Source organism: Lynx canadensis, chromosome E3 (genome assembly GCF_007474595.2).
Source record: "Lynx canadensis isolate LIC74 chromosome E3, mLynCan4.pri.v2, whole genome shotgun sequence".
Classification (NCBI taxonomy): domain Eukaryota; kingdom Metazoa; phylum Chordata; class Mammalia; order Carnivora; family Felidae; genus Lynx; species Lynx canadensis.
The window spans coordinates 19,167,781-19,189,562 of record NC_044318.1 but is presented as its reverse complement, the minus strand read 5'-3'; the positions used below and the strand labels follow the sequence as shown (position 1 = coordinate 19,189,562).

The following is a 21,782-nucleotide window of genomic DNA, read 5'->3' as shown; positions in this document are numbered from 1 at the left end:
GCCACGCCAAAAACAAGGCTGCACTTTTGAAACCCACTCTCAAAGACCTGAAAGGGCTGCTGGTGATAATAATTTTGGCACATATTTTGTGCCAGGCATGGCACACAGCCCTTCACAGGGATTAGCTCATCTGATCTTCATCTGAGCCTTATGAGGAGGGTGTTATTTTATCCTCTTTTTACAGATGAGGAAACTGAGGCAGAGGGCAGGTAACTAGCCCAAGATTATCCAGCCGCTTAGCCAATTGCAAACCTAGCATTCAAATACAACTGCCCCGGTTTCAGAGCCAGGATACGATATTGCCTTACACTAGCTTCCAAACTCAGTCACCCATCAGAATTACCTGAAGGACTTTAAAATACCTGTTTCCAGGCCCTTGTCTGTATTTCTAAAGGTGAGCTCTGTTTTTAGCAGGCTCCCCAAATAATGCTTAAGCATTCAACCTGTCTGTATTCTGCAAAGCAGCCATCTAGAAACTGTAGTGGTCTGTGTATTGTTTTGATCTGCCAAACCTCTCTGCTTCCTTTTCTTTCTTTTCTCTATCTATCTATCTATCTATCTATCTATCTATCTATCTATCTATCTATTTTGGTAGCAATGCCTCATTTCTCCTTTGAAAGCCATCCCACCTATGCTGTATTTAGACTTGGAGGGAACACTATAAAGATCCAGCCAAGGTCTACTTAGGTAACTTGAACTTGACGAAATAAATACTCTTCTGGAATTGGAATTTAAAACCAAAGCAACACAAGAATCAAAATGAGACACAGCTGGTCTGACTGTTCAGGTTTTCTTCCAATTCTCTAAAAGTACATCATATCTTGGGGTGCCTGGGTGGCTCAGTCGGTTGAGCATCCGACTTCAACTCAGGTCGCGATCTCGCGGTCTGTGAGTTTGAGCCCCGTGTCGGGCTCTGGGCTGATGGCATGGAGCCTGGAGCCTGCTTCGGATTCTGTGTCTTCCTCTCTCTCTCCCCCTAACCCACTCGAATTCTGTCTCTCTCAAAAATAAGTAAACATTGGGGCGCCTGGGTGGCGCAGTCGGTTAAGCGTCCGACTTCAGCCAGGTCATGATGTCGCAGTCCGTGAGTTCGAGCCCCGCGTCAGGCTCTGGGCTGATGGCTCGGAGCCTGGAGCCTGCTTCGGATTCTGTGTCTCCCTCTCTCTCTGCCCCTCCCCTGCTCATGCTGTGTCTCTCTCTGTCTCAAAAAATAAATAAAAACATTTTTAAAAAATTTAAAGTACATCATATCTTTTCCAATAAATTCTAATCTGAGTTAACCAAAGATGGTTTCCTTTGCACACAGCCAAACAACAGCAGTAAAAGAACCACCAATGTGGTAGAAACCCACATCTACCACAGATACCCCCTATACAGCATCCATAGCAACTGATCTTAGCTCTGTCAACATGGGAAATTAATATCCTTATACAGCAACTGGTTGGTCAGCTTGGGATGCCCTTCTTTAGCCAAAATAGACGGTCCCCAGTCCCGATTCTGTCATTTGAATCTATATTTTGAAAAATCTATACAACAGCTCTTTGGGTATTTAATGAAAGCCTAGCCTCGGAACTAAACAGGCCAACTCTCAGAGCACCTCCAAGCCTCCCTGTGAGGCATCTTTTTGGCATTTGGTAACACACACTCTGGTTACTGAGCACTTTGGCCGTGAATGCAGAAGTTACAGACTGCAATGTTACATAACATAAATTGAATGTATCTTCAGCACAATGATGTACTTTCAGATTTAGATAGGTAATAGATATAAATAAAACAGACAGACTGCCTATACTGTTCAGACTGAACTGCACCTGACATTATTTGTCCTTGAGAGATACAGATGGGCCTTCTTTGGTCCATGTGACGGTGAGATCTTACCATGATGCCAAGAGGGATGGTGAACCCTAACTGTTGTTTCCCCTCTTGGAAGGAGCTAGACAGGCTTGGAGCATCATTAGAGCTCACCTGTGGGGGTCCCCAGTTGGTGTTATGTGAGACTTAACAACCCAGACTTTGAAAAACATGGAGTACACTGTTATGTTGCTCTATCTGAGCCAAGAAGACCAGCCAATGTAGGTGGGAAGTGGGCAGGACCTCAGACTATGGCAGAGCTAGGACTTCCCTCCTTCTCTCGGCCAAAGATGAATTGGCCCAGATTTATCAGGAGCCAGAATCATTTTTTTAATGTTTATTTATTGAGAGAGAGAGAGAGAGAGACAGAGAGAGAGACAGAGAGACAGAGAGACAGAGACAGCATGAGCAGGGAGGGGCAGAGAGAGAGAGAGAGGGAGAGAGAGACACATAGGATCGAAAGCAGGCTCCAGGCTCTGAGCTGTCAGCACAGAGCCCAACACAGGGCTCAAACTCACGACCTACAAGATCATGATCTGAACCAAAGTCAGACACTTAACTGACTGAGCCACCCAGGCGCCCCCTGTCAGGGGCCAGAATCTTATCAGGGGCATCTGAAGATTCTCATTTGGGGGATAAGCTGGCTCCCAGCTGGTGGATGACCTCCAGAGCAACCATATCCAGAAGCAACTGCAATTGCTTACAGGTATACTCAAGCCATCACTCACATTTGATTTCAACTGAATTAAGTGGGAAGCCTGAGTCGACACTGGAGGTGAAGTAGCACCCAAAACAAGCAAGACGCAGAAACCAGTTAAAGAACACCCCAAAGTGATCTCCGGAGCTCTGCAGGCGACAGTCTGGAATAAGACAGTGAGCAGAACTGACAAGTGGACGCCAGAATATGTTCAGAAAATGTGGCCTTTTGTTATTGCATGTGTGTGTATTTTTCTATTTCCTGGCCAATCATACCATACACAGTGCTTTGCTGTCTGCCTTTTTCACTGAGTAATATATAATGACTATATTCTCATGTCAATAATATTTTAATCACTGTGACTTTTTAAGTATAAGCTGCATATGATAACGTACAGGTTTTAAGCTGACAGTTTTGTCAGTTTTGAAAAGTGTGTTCACCTTTATAGGCACGATCTCAATCGAGACATAGAACATTTTCAGCTGTGGGGTGCCAGGTGGCTCAGTCGGTTAAGTGTCCAACTCTTGGTTTCCACTCAGGTCATGATCTCACGGTCTCTGAGTTCGACTCCTGCATCGGGTTCTGGGCTAACCGTGCAGAGCCTGCTTGAAATTCTCTCTCTCTTTCTCCCTCTGCCCTCCCCGCACCCCGGCTCGCACACTGGTGCGTATGCTTTTCCTCTCAAAAATAAATAAATAAAGTTGGTTTTGTTTTTTTTTTTTTTTTAAGAAAGAACATTTCCAGTTGTTAGCAGGCTACCCAGATGTTGTGACATTTTAGTAACTGTGCAGCAACCAAATCTGGGATACACTTTACTTACATAAACCCCAACTGGCAGCCATTTAGGAAGTTTCCAAATTTTTGTTAGTATGAATACTGACGCAATGAATATCACTTTAGCTACCTGTATGTGCATATCCTTAAGCAATTCCTCAGCAAAAATTTCTAAAATTGTAATTCTTAGGTACAAAGGATTAGGCTTAGTAATTATTAGGTCAAAGAAAAGTCATTAAGTCTTTTGATACATGTGGGTAATTTTCTCTTGAGAAGGATTATACTGATTTACACACTCATCAGTAATATATTAGGGTACGTTTTTCCTCCTCTTCCTCTTGTTTATGCTTGCGGCTTGAGTCCTCTTTCTTTTGACATTATTACTAAGACCATGTTTTATATTTATGTATGTTTTTGCAGTATATCTTTGCCCATTTTATTTATATTTAAGAGGACAGGTGATTCCTTTTTTTTAAATGTTTATTTATTCTGAGAGAGAAAGAGCATGCACTCATGCAAGCAGGAGAGGGGCAGGGAGAAAGGGAGAGAGGGAATCCCAAGCAGGAGCCACACTGTCAGCACAGAGCCTGATGCAGAGCTCGAACTCATGAACCATGAGATAGGACCTGAGCCAAAATCGAGTCAAACGCTTAACCGACTGAGCCACCCAGGGCCCCCTTCCCATTTTATTTTCAACCTATGCTTTACGTTTCTCTTATACATTGCTTAGACTTATACATTGTTTATCCAATCTGATAGTCTTTACCTTTTAGCAGAGAATTTCAATCCATTTACATTTATTAGATAACTGATACTATCTGCTATCACTTCTACCATCTTAGTATATATACTTTTCAGAATTCATAATTCCTTGCTGACTTACTTTTATCTTTGTTCCTATATTTTAATTTCTAAATTGTTTCTTCCACATTAAAAAAAAGTCTATAACTCAGGTCAAGAACTCACACTTTGTGAGTTCAAGCTCCATGTTGGACTCTGCGCTGACAGTGTGGAGCCTGCTTGGGATTTCTCTCCCTCTCTCTCTGCCCCTCCCTGGCTTCTCTCTCTCTCTCAAAAAATAAACATTAAAATAAATAAATAAATAAATAAATAAATAAATAGTCTATTTGAACCAATACGTCTATTCCAACAATTAAATAGCTTATTTAGCATTTGTTAATCTAGACTCATCATTGACTATGGTTTACTTTTTTAAAGTTTATTTATTTATTTTGATAGAGAGAGAGAGACAGAGCCAGAGAGAGAGTGCATGAGCACACGAACAACAGAAGGGCAGAGAAAGGGAGAGAGAGAGAATCCCAAGCAGGCTCCATGCTGTCAGTGCAGAGCCTGATGCAGGGGCTCGATCCCACAAACCATGAGATCATGACCTGAGGCAAAACCAAGAGTCGAACATTTAACTGACTGAGCTACCCAGGGGCCCCTATAGTTTACTTTTAAAAAAAAATTTTTTTTAATGTTTGTGTGTTTTTGAGAGAGAGAGAGTGAGTAGGGGGAGGGGCAGAGAGAGAGGGAGACACAGAATCTGAAGCAGGCTCCAGGCTCCAAGCTGTCAGCTCAGACAGCAAGATCATCTCACAAACTGCGAGATCATGACCCGAGCTGAAGTCAGATGCTTAACTGAGCCACCCAGGCACCCCTATAGTTTTCTTTTTTTAGTTATAGTTGGCACACAATGTATAGTTTACTTTTTTTGCCAACTTTATTAGGTTATGTTGGTAATTGTGATCAAGTTAGCTTATAATAATAACATGTGGTAGCTACTGATTTTGTCAGCCCATCCAAGTTTCCCAACCCTTCTTCTTATAACAGACTCTGCTCTCAGAGCCACAGGGATGTCACATGATCCAGGCCTGATAACTGTAAGAGCTCATTCTCCCAACAACAGAAGATCAACCAGTCAGAACTCTTCCCCAAGACTGATTATAAATGCAGCAAAAGAAAGCCCACTTCTTCCCCTGGGTCTCCATCTTCCCACAGGGTTGATTATCATTAGGTTGATAGACATAGACGTGCCCTATCTACAATAAGAGCAAATGAGGCAAGGACAAACCAGTCAGAGTCCCAGCAGGGAATAGATGTCATACCCAAATTAAGAGAGCTTAAGAGAGTTTCATAAAAGGACCACTTGCAAAGATGTGGGCATGGTGCTGGGAAGCCATAGGGGATAGTGCAGTAACTGGGGGCTAGTGAGAGCAAAGGGACAAGGGCAAAGAGTAGCTCCTGGAGCCCAAGGAGAGAATTATGTAGAGAAGACTGCCTTTGGAGGAGTAACCCTTAGTCAAAGGGTAGAGCCAAGATGACCCCATATTAAATACCCAGCTCACTCTCCCCTCACTTTCCAATCTACTGGTCCCTCTGGCTGAGCCCAACCAGGAGTCAGGGTAGAAGGGCAACCCCCAGTGATGCATTCCTTACAGGTCAGTCTCTCAGGGAGAAAGCAGAGTGGATCCAGAGGGCAAATAAGACAGCTGGCACAGATGAGGGCCACTGCGGCAGAATGCAAAATGGCCACGACTCGTCCATTCCTGTATGCATCCTGGCAGTATAACTTTGTAGCTCCTCCTCTTCAGAGGTGAGGTCTATTTCTCACCCCTGATTCTGGTCTTAGCCATAACCGGTGTGCCACAAAAGAAGGCTTGAAAAACACCTATGCTTTGGGGATTCCCTCTCTTGCCGTGCTTGAAACCCTAGGCCAGTGTGTAAATGTGCCTAGGCTAGCCTACTGGAGGAAAAGAGACCACATGGAAGAGAAACAAAGCACCCATGCCAACAGGCTGCCAACTGGCGGTCATGTTAGTGAGGCTATCCTAGGTGATCCAGCACCAGCCAAGTAACTGTCTGACAATGACACTCGACAGAGCCCAGCAAAGATCAGCTGAATAGACTCAGATCAGAAGACCATCCAAGTAGCCCAGAGAATCATGAAAGATAATAAGGGATTGTTGCTTCAAGCTACTAAATGTTGGAGTGGTTTGTTACACAGCAAAGCTAACTGATACAGGTGATAAGGAGAATTCACCTTGCAAGTATCAGGGTCTCAGTTCCAAGTATCTGAGGCCCTTGTCCCTGGAGCTTATTCCATTCCCTATGTCCTTCCCACGAACCAATCTGTTTTCCTACTGCTAATTTCAGTAGGGTTTCTCTACTTTCAATTAAAAAAAATTGTGAAGCTTTACTTTTTCTCTGTAACCTGATATAGTTTAAAATGTACAGAAATCCTTCGTTCCTCTCAAGAGCATTTACCCACGAAGCCTATTATTCTGGGAGAAGAAAAGTTTCTTGGGCAATGTTCTCATTTCTTTTTTGGTTACTTGCCTATTCTGGTTTCCAATTTCTTCTTGAGACAAAATTGGCAAGTTAGAATTTCCTAGAAAATCGTCCATTTCAACCAGATTTTCAAACACATTTTTATACATATTCATACATTATATATATAATATATATACACATTCTTTTTAATATATACATTCTTTTTAAATCTTCTATTTTCCTTTTATTAAATCTTTAACATTTAGCTCATGATTTATCATGTTTAATATATTTCTTCATAAAGACCGGATTCAAAAACACAAAAGCAGGGGTACCTGGCTGGCTCAGTTGGTAGAAAACGTAACTCTTGATCTCAGGGTCATGAGTTCAAGCCCCACACTGGGTGTAGAGATTACTAAAGAAAATAAATAAACTTTTTTAAAAAATAAAATAAAAACACAAAAGGATATATGCAATATTAGTATGCATCATCCTTAACTGCCCTGATCCAGTGATGTAATCAGGAAGATACAGGACATAGCAGCGGCTTTTATTCAGCATCTTGACTCTAAAGAGTAAGAAATCATTGCTAAAACCATAAAATGTTGAAGAAAGTGTCTTTAGACAAACCTACAGAATCCTCTCGTAACTTCTGTACTGCCTGGCAGAGAGCCCCTGCTCAACAAAATTAGTTATTATCATTGGCTATTATTCCTTGACAGGTCAGAAGGTAACTGGCATCCCTTCTTGAGTAGGAGAGACTCACCCAGGTATTAATAATAATTCAGAAACCATTTGTTCAGTGCCTTTTTTTGTGCCAGACACTATTCTGGATGTGGCTCAAGTCTCACTGAATATTCACTAAAAAGGAACGATGATTTAGGTATTATTTTCCCCATTTTAAAGATATGAACTAAGGACTACAGAACTTAAATTATTTTCCCAAGATCACTGGCACAGTAAGTAAATGGCAGCATTGAAATTCGACACCAAGGTTTTCTGGCTCCAAAGTCCAGGCTCTTTTCTCAGCATTGCACTCCAGACTTTGAGGTTTTATGTCAAGTAATGGAAATGGAGACAGCAATTACCTCATAAGGGCATGCTCTGGGTGGAGCACTGTACAGAATTATCAGTGCATTCATGATTAGGGGGTAGACAGAGCAATCGAAATGCCCTTAGCTACTTGTACCCAAGGGCTCACTGTGTGGTGGGCAGTGTGCTAAGCACTTTCATGCAATGGCTTTTTAATCCATTTGTTGTTAACGCTACTGTGTTTGTTGTTAACCCTTTTTCATTTTAAGGATTAAAAAAAAATCATTACAACAAACCCATGTGGTTGGTACTAATATCCTAGTTTACGGATAAGGAAACTAAGACACAGAAAAGGAAAATGAGACACCCAAGTTCCCCAAATGACTTGCAGAGTCAGGACCTAGACTCTGATAGGTCTGCCTATAGAGTCCACAGTCCTAACCACCATTGTCTCTGGACATGATCAATAAATTACCTACCTTCCCATTTGTAGCTGGAGATGGTTAAATCCTACAGAAACCTGGGGCAGAGAAAAAATGAGATGCATTCCCGTATGAGGTTGTCTATGACTCTCTGAACCACACTGAGATCTGTGGATCTTTTACAAAGTCCCGTGTGATGGTTTCCAGGAATTCTGTTCTGTGGTGGCCTCTTGGGTCAATGGGATCTGAGTAGACTGACCGGAGATCCTTCCCCCACCACCCCCATGAAGAGTGGAGTCTATTCCTTTCCCACTTGAATCTGGGCTTGGCCGTGAAACTACTTTGTTTAGCAGGACATTATCAAACATGATGCGCAGGCTGAAAAAGCACCTATGTGTTGGGGCATGCTCTCTTGCTCTTCTTGGAACCCTGAAACCACCATGTGAACAAGCCGGAGCTAGTTACCTGGGGGGTGAGAGGTTATGTGGAGGAGAACCAAGGAACCCAGGCTGACAACCTGCTCACTGCCAGTCATGTGAGTGGGGCCATCCTAGATCATCAGATATCCAGAGACACCGGCAAGAACCCTTTACATTTTGTGCCCAGGACAAGTACCTCACTTGACTCACCATAGTTCCAGCCCCAAGAGACAAGTCCTCTTTTCTTGTTCTAAGAAGATCTCCTGGGAGGCTGTGTATGTGGTTAGTATTCTAAGTGCTGGGTAACTATAATGTCATATGTAATGCTTATGGACCTCTCTACAAAATCCAAGAGACCACAGGATCGAGGGCTTCCAATGAGGAGGGACCAAGACCATGCCTGCAGATGACCAGAGGTAACACCCAGGAACTCTGCCATATTTTCAGGTCCCCCACTGGCGGATGCCTATTATATTGTCTCTTCCCATTTGCGCTGAATGGTTGGACCGGCAACTAAAGTCACTGGGACAGAGCCTGTTCGTCAAGTTTCCTCAGGTAGCCTAGTAGGCCGTAATGTGGAACTATCTGTAGAAGAATGCCAACTACACAAAGTTCTACTAATATGCAGAATATTTCCTGGCTCAGACTGGGGTTAGAGTAGCAAAAGGGTAGAAGAAGGAAGGAGCCTAGCACATCCCTTTGCATAGATGGAGACTGTGCTTGTCTGCTCCATGAGCTTGCTGCACACCGGGTCCTCCAAGGTCACACAGGAGGAGGGCATCCCTCCCTAACTGCATGACTCTTACAGGCAGCCAAAAGAGAGCCTGGCCAGGTTGGCAAGCAGGTGTGACCAGATCTTTAATCATGTCTCCAGCCACAGATGGGAAAAGGTCAATGAACTGAGTCAAGCCAGTTCAGGAGTCTGGACCGATTTATCATCCTTAGTGCCAACTGACCTTCTTGGAACTGTGTCCAGAGATAGAATCATTCCAAGTAGGCTGCCAAATCCTATGCATGCTAGCTGCAGGGAGTACTGTCTGCCATCCCCACACCCAAAGCAATGAATGGCTGCACTGCTCCATTCATACGCACAGGGGTCTCCTACCACTTAGGGAGCTTGCATGCCCCTAGGAAGGACTGCCAAATGGCAGGCAGGGGGCCTGTGAGTCCTTCAGAATCACTTGGTGGCCATCTGTCCTTGCTGCCCGCCCAGCATATATTCACTGTTATTCATTACCACCCGCCATCATCATCTTCACACATATAGCGCTTGCTATGTATCAGACACTTCTACAGATAAATATACACACTGGATACTCATAACAAGAGTATTATTTTATCCATCTTTCAGCTGAGGAATCTCAGGCACAAAGAGATGTAAGTACTTTACGTTGCCCAAGGTCACCATTTCTGAGCCTAGGAATGCTGGCTCCATCCACAGTCTAGATTTTAACCAGTACACAATCCCTCTTCTCCAGTTCTCCTCTGAGGGACCACACCTCCCCGGCGCTCAGATCACCGAGTGGCCAATGGGGCCTCCACACCAGCAGTAGGCACATGACCAGACCTGGCCAGTCAGCATCCTTCCGGCTACAGGTAACCCACGGCACAATGAGACTTCAGCCTTTGTCATTTGAACTGCAGCATCGATAAGACATAAGACCATAGGTATCTCAGCCCTCATGCTCCCTTAGGAGAAAAGCCTTTCTAAAACAGGTACCAAGACAGGAAGCTTAGCCAAGAAAGGGAGAAAGGTCCTGAGGACCTCCTTCTGGTACCTTGATTCACTGTGTCTGAAGCCAGTCTCTCTACCCTTGGGCTTTTCAGCTTCGGGGACCAAAAGTTTCCCTTTCCACATAAACCAGTCTGAGCTGAGTTTCTGTCTTAGGCAACAGAAAAAAAAGTCGATAGATAGAGCCAAGATACAGGAAACATCATCCTCTTGGCTGCTGCGTGAGACTGAAGCCTTGGGCTGCATGAACATTCAGAGCTGCATAATGGAGCTAGGATGAACCCCCAAACTTCCCTGCTTATTATCCTGGGGAACGAGAGAAGGAATTGCATTAAAAGGGCCAGGAAGAGTGATGTAAGAGAACGTGATGAACGGGCCCATCTTCCTCTCTGCAGAGAAGTCTTGGTTGTTTCACGGTGAACTTTTGGAGTTCTTAAACCCAAGGACCACAGTTTCCGAGCAAAGGAACTGTCACCACAAGCTCTAGAGTGTTCATGTTGCTGTGGCGACAGTTACGCCCCTGATTTGCAGCGAAATGGCAGATGACCACTTACAGAAGGCCAACCCTGGTCGACAAATGCAATGACAGAAGGTAGTCACCACTCACGACTGGCCAGCCGTCGGCTGTCAGGTCTAAGTGGGTAAGGACCGACCCAGTAATGAAGACAATGCCACTGGGGGAAATTCCAGGAAGGTGAACCAAAGCAGGAACGAAGTAAGAGAGGCAGGGGTAGTAGCCACACACAAGGGACGCAGTTCATTACTGGGCCAAAGGAAGAGTGTGCATGCTGCACAGTCCCACCAAGGCGTGTTCAGCTGCATGGAAAAGAACGCCCCCTAACAATGAGACTTTACTAAGAGGAGTTCCTCATCTCACATACGCACTCCGGGCAGAAGAGAACTCAGAGTTGGCTCTGCAGCTCACCAGTGTCATCAATGACCCAGGTTCCTTCCACTCTTCTCCCCGACTCGGGATGAGTGCATCTCCCTCATTAACCCAAAGGTGCTGCCACAACTCCGTACATTGTATCCTCCCACAAAAGTCCCCAACAGGAAAAAGGAAGGGATGTCTGCTCTTATCAGAAAGTCCTTCCTAGAAGGCCTCCCCCAAGGGTCCCACTGAGCAGAACAGGATCACCTCGTCACTCACTGACTACAAGGGAGCTTGAGAGGCAAGTATCAGGCATTTTCAGCTTTTGGCATGATAGCTGACATCTGCCAGAAAGAACACAGGGAGGGCTATGAACGGCTGTTGAGTAGGCTTTCGACGGTGTACCCCAAGCTTTGGGCCCCAAAGCCCCAAGGCTTTATTTGTTAATGTTTATTTATTTTGATAGAGAGAGAGACAGAGACAGAGACAGAGACAGAGACAGAGCGTGGGTGGGGAGGGGCAGAGAGAGAGGGAGACACAGAATCCGTAGCAGGCTCCAGGCTCCGAGCTGCCAGCACAGAGACCGACGCAGGGTTCGAACCCACAAACTGTGTGACCATGACCTGAGCTAAAGTCGGCCACTCAACCGACTGAGCCACAAAGGCTCCCCCCACAAAGGCTTTTGTCATATCCTTATAGGGCTCATACAGTCATTCACTATTAAGTTTCCTTAAGTCAACTTATCTTTTCTTTAACCTAAATACCTTTATTTAGGTAGGAAATTTTACATCCCTACTGTAAATTCAAAAACCACTACCAGACACATTTTTCTAATCTATATTAAAATAAGTTCATAATGATTAAAATAAAAATTATTTGCCTGTTTTACCCAGCAGGACCCCCTGCCCCACCAATAATAGCCAGACTTTGGGACACACATAGCAGGGTAAACTCCTTTCCTCCTAATTCTTGGGCCCTGGTATCAGGAATCCCCTCACAAACTTCTATAAAGTGCATCGTAAGGTACCGTCCTGACTACATTTTTACAGTAGTGGGAACAATCTAGCATCTGACCACCAGGCTCCATGCCCCGCCCCCCCAAAGATGAAGACATTTAGCAAAACCATAAGAGGGGAACTAGCTGGCTTCCTAGGAAGTCACACCCCACTCCCAAAATGCTTTGTTTTATCCTTTCTGCTAAAATGAAAAATGTCTCAGAGGCTGAAGGGACCACCTCATGCCTTGGAATAAGAACAGTCCAACTTTTTTGGGGGCACCTGGGTGGCTCAGTCAGTTAAGTGTCCAACTTCAGCTCAGGTCACGATCTCACGGTTTGTGAGTTTGAGCCCCGTGTCGGCTCTGTGCTGACAGCTCAGAGCCTGGAGTCTGCTTCAGATTCTGTGTCTTCCTCTCTCTCTGCCCCTCCCATGCTCATGCTCTGTCTCTCTCTGTCTCAAAAATAAATAAACATTAAAAAAAAAGTCCAACTTTTTTTTTTTTGGTGGGGGGCATCTAAGCATACTCCTATTTACCCAAAAGGAGGCACTGATTATGGGCTGAGAGAGGTGACAGGTGACCAACACCCCATTACTTACATCAGAGGCTGGACCTTTGTCAGCGCCTGGGCAGGAGAAAGTGACAAATTCATGGCACCGCTTGTGCACGACGAAACAGCAGACTGCAAAAGACAAAATAAGGGTAGGAGGAAGGGAGGAAGGGAAGTGGAGAGGGGGGAGAGAGGGAAAAGGGGGAAGAGATCATTAAGCCTGACTTCTCAAAAAGCAAAGGCTTTTACACCAAAATAAACAATGACATCAGCTTCCACACCTTACCCTTTTTTGAAGCCAAACCCTTGGGTACCCTCCTGCCGCATCTTGCAAAAGTGTTAAACTAGGGGTTCAAGAGATCGCAACCGCTCAAAATGACACCCCTCCCCCTCCCCAAAGATCACTTAAGCTGTCTGGTCTTGCGCTGGTTTTGAAACAGAATGTGATCTCTTAGATTGGGCACCACAAGATGCCGTCAGCTCATGTTTAGATCCAGAATGCATAAGAAATACATATCTTTAAACACGAGAATCACACTCAGAGACTGACATGCCTAAGAGGAAGGGCCGTGCAGAAAAACAAAGTAAGCAGAAATGGCAGACCCGTGACCCCGCTCACCCAGAAGCAATGCCAACTGTAAGTGCAAGAGTGGAAGAAAAAGCCACAATGTTCACATTGTTACTACAGTAGTTTGTAACCAAATACATGCATACCTATATTTGAACTTGTATGAGTTAAATGCATCTATGATATGGCTCCACTATCTGGGAATTACACACTCGGGGGAAGGGGCAGTCAGAGGCTGTATGCAAAATAAAACTGATTTGGGGGGCACCCGGGTGGCTCAGTTGGTTGAGCGTCCAACTCTTGATTTCAGCTCAGGTCACCATTGCAGGGTCATGGGATTGATCATGAAGCCTGCTTAAGATTCTTTCTCTCCCTCTCCCCTCTCCCCCACTCACACACTCTCTCTAAAATAAAAAAATTTTATAACTGATTTTTGTTGGTGTGTTTCAAATCTACCTTTACAAACTCCAAACTGTGGCTTCCTGGAGGACGCATGCCACACTGCAGGAACCAGCTCAGAATCTTTCCAAGGAACATTCTCAGCGAATGAAACACCCCAGGAAAGCTCAAGACTATCCCTAGTGATACAGTGAACCTGGGCAACAATCACCAGTGGCTGTTAACATCACAAAAAGACTCAGTCTGCCTATTGATGAAAGTTACCATGAAGTACTCACCACCTACCCAAGTACTCTGGACAAAATAATCAAGCCTGAATCAGTTCAAGCATTTGGATCCAACTACCGATTTACAGAAAATACAAGTGACAGAGACACATATTAAATGACATCACAGCGAGGCAATGAGGAAAGAAATTTTTTTAATTTTTATTTATTTTTGAGAGAGAGAGAGCGCACGGGGGAGGGGCAGAGGGAGAGGGAGACACAGAATCAGAAGCAGGCACCAGGCTCTGAGCCATCAGCACACAGCCCCATGTGGGACTCGAATTCACAAACTGTAAGATCCTGACCTGAGGGGAAGTCGGACGCTTAAGGGACTGAGCCACCCAGGCGCCCCATAGGAAAAAAATTTTTAATATACAACATTGTAGAAAAACTACAAGACAACCAAATAGTTTCTTCAACAAAGTAGTTGCAAAGAGGACAGGAGAGACTTTTAGAAAAGTTAAGCTCTTCTGCAGGATACTGTAGGGGTGGGGACACTTATGGAATGTACAACACAAAGTGGGAAACCTAATATACACTGTGCTTTTAGTTACTAACAGTGTACCCACAGCAGCTCATCAATTGTAACAAATGTACCACACTGCTGACAGATTTTTTTAAGTGCTTTACATATATTACTTTGTTTGATACTCGTAACAATACCTTAGGCCTTTTGTTATTTTAATTGAGATATAATTGACATGTAACATTATTATTAATTTCAGTGTACAAAATAACGATTTGATGTTTGTATATACTGCAAAGTAATCACCCAAATGCCTAGTTAACATCCATCACCCCACATTGTTACCAATTTTTTCTTGTGATGAGATCTTTTAAGATCTTCTCTCCCAGTAACTTTCAAATATACAATATAGTGCTATTAACTGTAATCACCACACAGTACATGACATGCCCAGAACTTAGTTCTTTTGACCACCTCCATCCCCTGCCTCTGGCACCAACCAAATTGTTCTCTGTGTCTATGAACTTGGTTTTTGTTTTTGTTTTTAAGATTCCACATCTAAGTGAGATTATACTGTATTTACCTTTCTCTGTCTGACTGATCTCATTTGCAAGATGTTGATAATAGAGAAACTGAGCGGGGATAGGGTTGAGGAAGCATATGGGAACTCTCTGTACTTTCTTAATTTTTTTATTTTTTATTTTAGAGAGAGTGTGTGCAAGCAGGGGAGAGGGACAGAGGGAGAAAGAGAGACAATCTTAAGCAGGTTCCACTCAGCACGGAGCCCAACACAGGGCTCAGTCTCATGACCCTGGGATCGCGATCTGAGCGGAAATCAAGAGTTGGACGTTCAACCAAACTGAGCCACCCAGCGCCCCAGAACTCTCTGTACTTTCTTAGCAAGTTTTCTGTATATTTAAAACTGTTGCACCTGCTTCGGATTCTGTGTCTCCCTCTCTCTCTGCCCCTCCCCTGCTCGCACTCTCTCTCTCAAAAATAAATAAGCATTAGAAAAAAAAAATTAAAACTGTCCCAAAAGAAAAAAAAATGCAAGAAGTAAAGAGTAGGGCGGAGAAGCAAGTTATATATTCAAAGAGATTTAAGAAATCTATCAACTAAATGCAATATGTGGACCCTGTTTAGATCCCAGTTTAAATAAATTACTAGTCTGGACAATAATGAAATAATCAGGAAAATGGATACATTCACTTTGTGATGATAAGAGGGAATTACTGCTATGGATAGGGGATTTAAAAACTTTTGATGTGGTTATTTTTTTGTTAAAGAATCCTCATCTTTGAGGCTACATCCTGAAATCTCTATGGATAAAATGATTTAATTAAAATAATTAAGCATGACAGGAAGGAGATAGAGAGGGAAGGGTTATAGATGGGGAAAAAAAATTAGTCATGACTAATCATTATTTGAACCTGAATTATGGACACATGAGGATTCATTATACTAAGCAGTCTACTTTAATTTTTTTTTAATGTTTTATTTATTTTTGAGACAGAGAGAGACAGAGCATGAACAAGGGAGGGGCAGAGAGAGAGGGAGACACAGAATCGGAAACAGGCTCCAGGCTCTGAGCTGTCAGCACAGAGCCTGACTCAGGGCTCGAACTCACAAACCGCGAGATCATGACCTGAGCCGAAGTTGGACGCCCAACCGACTGAGCCACCCAGGCGCCTGAAGCAGTCTACTTTCATGTATGTTTGGTATTTTCCACAATGCAAAAATTTTAAATCCTCGTGGTTGGGAACCAAGAAGAGGTCCAAAGGAGGCAATTTCTTTCTCCTTTGCTCACTCCCTTTTCTGTTTTAATAGTTACTGTATTTTATGAGTCATACATACTTTGTATAAAGACGTTTGTGTTAAACAGTGTGTGTGTGTGTGTGTGTGTGTGTGTGTGTGTGCGCGCGCGTGTGTGTGTGTCCCACTCTGGGCCTGTATGTCTATGAATGCCAAGAGAAATATATGAACAATGGTCAACAGAAGCCAGGGATGGTTATCTCTGCGCAGTAGGATTGCCAGTTGCAGGAGCCAGACTTATGACATCTGGACAAATTTGCCATGATGACAGCTCTGTGACCTTGAAGCCTTCTTGAGCACAGCCCCCAGCCTCATTCTTTCTGTTTTGTTCAAGCACACCCTCAAGGACACGGTTGGAACGTAATGTTCTTGATGTGCTCTGGAGATAGGACTATGACACACAATTCTGCTTGAGTGTCTCTCCCAGGTGGTCTACTAACACATACTCCCCAGCCTCTGGGGCTATGAAAGCAGGGCTTGTGGAGGTTGGGGCTGTGGAGATCTACTCATCTTGCAGCCACCCAAGACCTGCTTCTGTCTGTAAGTCCCCTTGCTGAACCATTTCTTCCCAAGCTGGATTTGGCTTTTTTCCCCCTTTGGTCCTGTGACTCCTTCGGCCTTTAGAGGTCATTTTGCATACACCTCCTTTCCACAGAACACCAATTATGTCCACTTTCAACCTTACATTTTTCTATGTTGTTCAAAGTGTTTACAATGAGTAAATATTAGTTATATAATCAGGAAAATAAGCTTATTTCCATTTTGAAACAAAACCAAGAGTCAAAGAAAAACACAGGTCAGGGAATGAGAAATATTATTGCCAGAATTGGAAACTCAGGGGTTGGGGTGATAGCTGAATGGACACGGCTAAAGAGGAATTTAGCAAACTGGAAGTCTAAATTGAGGGACTGCCCCAGAATTCAACAAAAGGTGTGGGAAGGCGTAGAAGAAATGATACAAACATGGAGGATAGATCCAAACATTTTAATATCCATCTAAATGGATGTTCAAGAGACAACAGAGAGAATGGTAAAGGTGCAATCAAAGAAAATAGAAAAAGAAAATTCCCTAAAGATTAAGAAGAATTTGAGTCATTAATTTGAAAGAAACGATCAAGCAAGCATCAGTATGTATAAAGGAAGAAAAGACTGAGAGTGACAGTATCTGGGATCATTCCAACATGTCCAGCAGGGGCAGGAAGAGAGGAGGGGGAAGACTACCAAAAAAGGAACCAAAATAATTTTGACATCCGATTTCTCATCTGCAATTCTGAATTCGTGAATATGATAGAGCAGTATCTTCAAAGCCTTAGGAAAATTCATTTCAACTGAAAACCTCATACGAAGCCAAAATGGCATTCAAATGAAGGTTCAAAATAAAGACATTTCCAAACACAGGGACCTAGAAAATTTACTTCCCACAAAAGGAGTACTAGAGTATATACACCCCACAAAACAATAACCCCACCGAAAAATGAATGAAAAGAGGCATAAGAAACAGTAGTGAAAGAAAGAACAAAAACAAAGAAGGAGGGCCGCCTGGCCCACTCAGTTGGTAAAGCACACCACTCTTGACCTCAGGGTTGTTAAATTCAAGCCGCACATTGGGTGTAGAGATTAGTTTTTTTTTAATCTTTAAAACACACACACACAAAGGGAGTGAGGAGGAGGAAGACTCTAAGTCATAAGAAATGGGGGTGGGAGAAGGGCTGTAACACTGAGATGTGCAAAGAGTCTTGTCTTATTCCTCAAGAGGTTATGGATACTGAGAAGGCACATATAAGACACTGTAAGCTTGAATATATGTGCTAACAATTAAGAACAAGAATAGAAATATTACGTATAATTTTCAGACTACTGAAAGAAAAAACTGGACAAAGAAAACTCAATCCAACTACACTTGAAAGGGCCCTCCCACATGCCCAAATTTCATATAAATATTATATTCTTTTCTTTTTTTGCTCCTGTATAGAATGACTTGCACTTCAAATTCTTTAATCCATCTATAATTTCTTGGCACCTGATGTGCATGGGAATCTACTTTGCCTTTTTTTTTTTTTTTTTTTTTTTTTTGTCCGAATAGGTGATCAGTTGTCCCAATGTGTTTCATTGAATAATCCATCCCTTCCTATACACTGGGGTCTGTCTCTGGACCTTCTGTTCTCTTCCACTGGTGTGTCTTAGAGCACAGCAGGGTGAGTTTTAATTATAGTAGCTTTATAATATGTTACATCTCGGCAGGGCAAGTCATCTCTCCTTATCCTTACATCCAACATTTTCTTGGCAATCACTGCGTGTTTATTCTTCCAAGTGAACTTTAGAATCAGTTTACCAAGCTTTTAAAAATACCAATGGAATTCTTATTGGAATTGTATTTGGTCAACCACCCCCCACAAAGAAATATTCACTGGAACTTTGTTTGAAATTGTCTCAAATTTAGAAAAGTGTCAAGAGAGCTGACACTTCTACAAACAATGAGTCTTTCTATCAGGAATAGGGTGTCCCCTTGTTAAAATCTGACTTTGTGTCATTTAATGAAGTCTTCAATTTTCTCCACAGGTCCTACACATTTCTCATTTAGTTTGAGTCGAGGGAACCTTTTTTTACGCAATTGTGATTTGGACATTTTTTTCCATTTTATTTTCCAACTGGTGATGGTTTACAAATAGAGAAAATATATTTATTTTGTAAGCATTTTTTAAAACTCTTAATAGTTTTTTTCTGGGTTTCAGTTGCTTTCCTTGAGGTTTCTAGAAAAAGAAACATATTAGACCCATTAATAATATTTTTTTTCCTCTCTGATAGATACACCTCTTTTCTTTTCTTATCTTTCCCCCTCCTTCTCATATTTCCACGTTTGTAACTTTCAGAACAACGTGGAAAAAAGGGGATGAAAACAGACAGCCCTGCCCATTCTGAACTTTTACCAGCTTTACCTCTCCCTCACTCTCTTCTCAAACTAATTCTTAGAATTTATACTTCCCTTGGGAACTGTCCATAGTGTTCTCCTCAGTGTATGTCCACTGTGTCCGCTCATCTGGGATGATAATATGCACCTTCTCATTCTTTCTTCACATTGTATTTTTAGGTAGTTTCTCTTTTTATTTTTTCCAGAGATTTGTCCCATTCATTGTCTATTTGATTTTTCTACCATTAGAGATGCAAATCATGGATATGTTTCTCAATTCAACTGCTTTTTTTCTACATTATTCATTGCTACTTTTATTTTTATTGCCCTGCTTATTTTAATTGTACTACTTATCCATATTTGTTATTGCATTACTTCCTAGTTAGGAGGATGAATTCTGGAGTCAGGTGGCGAGGTGTGGATCCTGGGCACATTATCTTATCTCCCTAGGCCTCAGTTTCTTCTCTAGAAAATGACGGTGATAATAACAGCAACCATATCACAAGGGTGTTGTCAGAATTAAGTCAGTTAATACATGCTCAGAACTGTGCCGAGGATATCAGGAGTATTCATCAAATGTCTGCTGCTATTATTTATAGTTCTTTCTCAAGCTTCTTGAATGAACAGCTCAGTTAATTTATTCCCATTCTTCTTCATTAAAAATTCAAGATTTTTGGGTGCCTGGGAGGCTCAGTTGGTTGAGCATCCAACTTCAGATCAGGTCATTATCTCGCAGTTTGTGGGGTGGAGCCCCACATCAGGCTCTGTGCTGACAGCTCAGAGCCTGGATCCTGTTTCAGATTCCGCGTCCCCTCCCTCTCTCTCTTCTCCTCCCCTGCTAGTGCGCTCTCTCTCTCTCTCTTTCTCTCAGAAATAATAAATGGATAAACTTAAAAAAAAATTAGGGGCACCTGAGTGACTCAGTCAATTAAGTGTCTGACTTCAGCTCAGGTCATGACCTCACGGTCTGAGAGTTCAAGCCCCACATCAGGCCCTGTGTTGACAGCTCAGAGCCTGGAGCCTGCTTCAGATTCTGTGTCTCCCTCTCTCTCTGCCCCTCCCCTGTTCATGCTCTGTCTCTCTGGCTCTATCTCAATAAACAAACACTAAATTTTTTTTTAATTAAAGATTTTAAAGCTAAAACTTCCCTTTCAAGTACAGCTTTGGTGGCATTGTATGTTTTATACTGAGTTGCCATTTTTAAGTTACTAAGTGGTCTCTTTCGGTTCTAATTTCAACCCAGAACTGTTTAGAGAAGTTCTTCCCCACCACCGCCATTTACAAGTAGTCACTGTGGTCTAGAATCTTTCTTCAAAACATCTAAAATCTCAGTTAAGATCTTATTCATCCTTAGTCTCTTTAAGGGGGCAGGATGCAGGATTCATCTCTACTTTCCTAGTGTCTGCTCCAATTCCTGGCACATAAGCGATACTTAGTAAACCAGTATTTTGTGAATCAACGAAAAAAAGAACGAATTACCATCAGCCACAGAAGAAAAAGAAAGCCCAATCAACCAACCTCTTGGTAACACGGAGCTCTGGCAGGCCTTCCACAGTCCACCACCATGAACAGGGATGGAAGTACAGCGGCCATTGTCAAGGTCTCTTTAAGGGAGCCTTCCAACTGACCACAGAAATAATCCATCGCCACCAAGCTAGAATCAATGCGCCAAGTGACTTGACTACACTCCAGCCTACTCCATGGAGAAGCTGGGAACATACTGGAACACCGATGAGCTTCTGGTACAGGTACCTCCTTTACACAATGCGTTTCTGGAAGTTGTGTAAATCAAATTCCCCATTAACTAAAACACTATAAAGAAAAGTAGTAAGGCTGGCTATTTAAAGAAACAAACTAAATCCTTTTGTGATACAAATAAACACCCCCTCATTTCTGTTTGGCAAATTCAGGGTAAAATCAGTTTTTCTTTAAAAAGAGACAACATTTACTGAGCTGTGAAACACACACCAGGTCCTACTTTCAAACAGGTACTTGGTAAGAGCCAAGAATTCCTAGATCCTTCATGGTTTATTCAACAGCTCCTTGCTCTGCAGAAGTTAAAAGCCCGCAGCCCACAGCCCTCAGCCCTCAGAATCCAGCCTATAGCCATGCTTCACTAGGACTATACAATGGAGTCTCAAATTCAAATGCCTGGGGGCCAGGTGAGCAATGAAACTGTCCAAGGGTCAGGTGGAAGAATGCATGCATGACCTAAAAGGGAAAATTAGGACTCAGCTCTAGTAGAGAATGAGATGAAAGGTCCCAGCTCTATCCACCTCCACCTTTTTACATGTAAGATCGTGAAGGTCACAGGCCAGCTCTGTAGGTAGAATAATGCCTTCCTCCAACCCTCACCAAAAACGTCCATGTCCTAATCTGTGGAACTTGTGAATGTTACCTTTGGTGGAAAAACAGACATTGCAGATGTGATTAAATTAAGGATCTTGAGATGGCAAATTATCTTGGACTATACTGGTGGGACCAGTGTAATCACAAGGGTCCTTACCAGCTGGGGGCAGGAGGGTCAGAGTCAGAGGAGGAGATGTGACAGCAGAAGCGGAGTTTGGAGTGATGTCACTGCTGGAAAGGAACACGAGCCAAGGAATGTGGGTGGCCTCCAGCAGATAGAAAAGGCATGGAACAGATTGCCCCTGGAGAGTCCAGAAGGAACTCAGCCCTGCTGACACCTGGATTTTAGCCCCATAAGACCCATTTCAGACTCCTAACCTCCAGAACTGTAAGATTAT

At 43.1% G+C, this 21,782-nt stretch overlaps 1 protein-coding gene across 2 annotated transcripts in view; it reads right to left on the bottom strand.

The window, feature by feature from the left end:
* PRKCB (protein kinase C beta) overlaps nucleotides 1-21,782 on the bottom strand; it is a 340,854-nt gene that overhangs the window by 191,909 nt on the left and 127,163 nt on the right. For both annotated transcript variants that reach the window (XM_030300793.1, XM_030300792.1), the window contains exon 3: nucleotides 12,667-12,749. In XM_030300793.1, coding sequence (XP_030156653.1) covers nucleotides 12,667-12,749 — 83 coding nt within the window. The remainder of the gene's footprint in view (nucleotides 1-12,666; nucleotides 12,750-21,782) is intronic.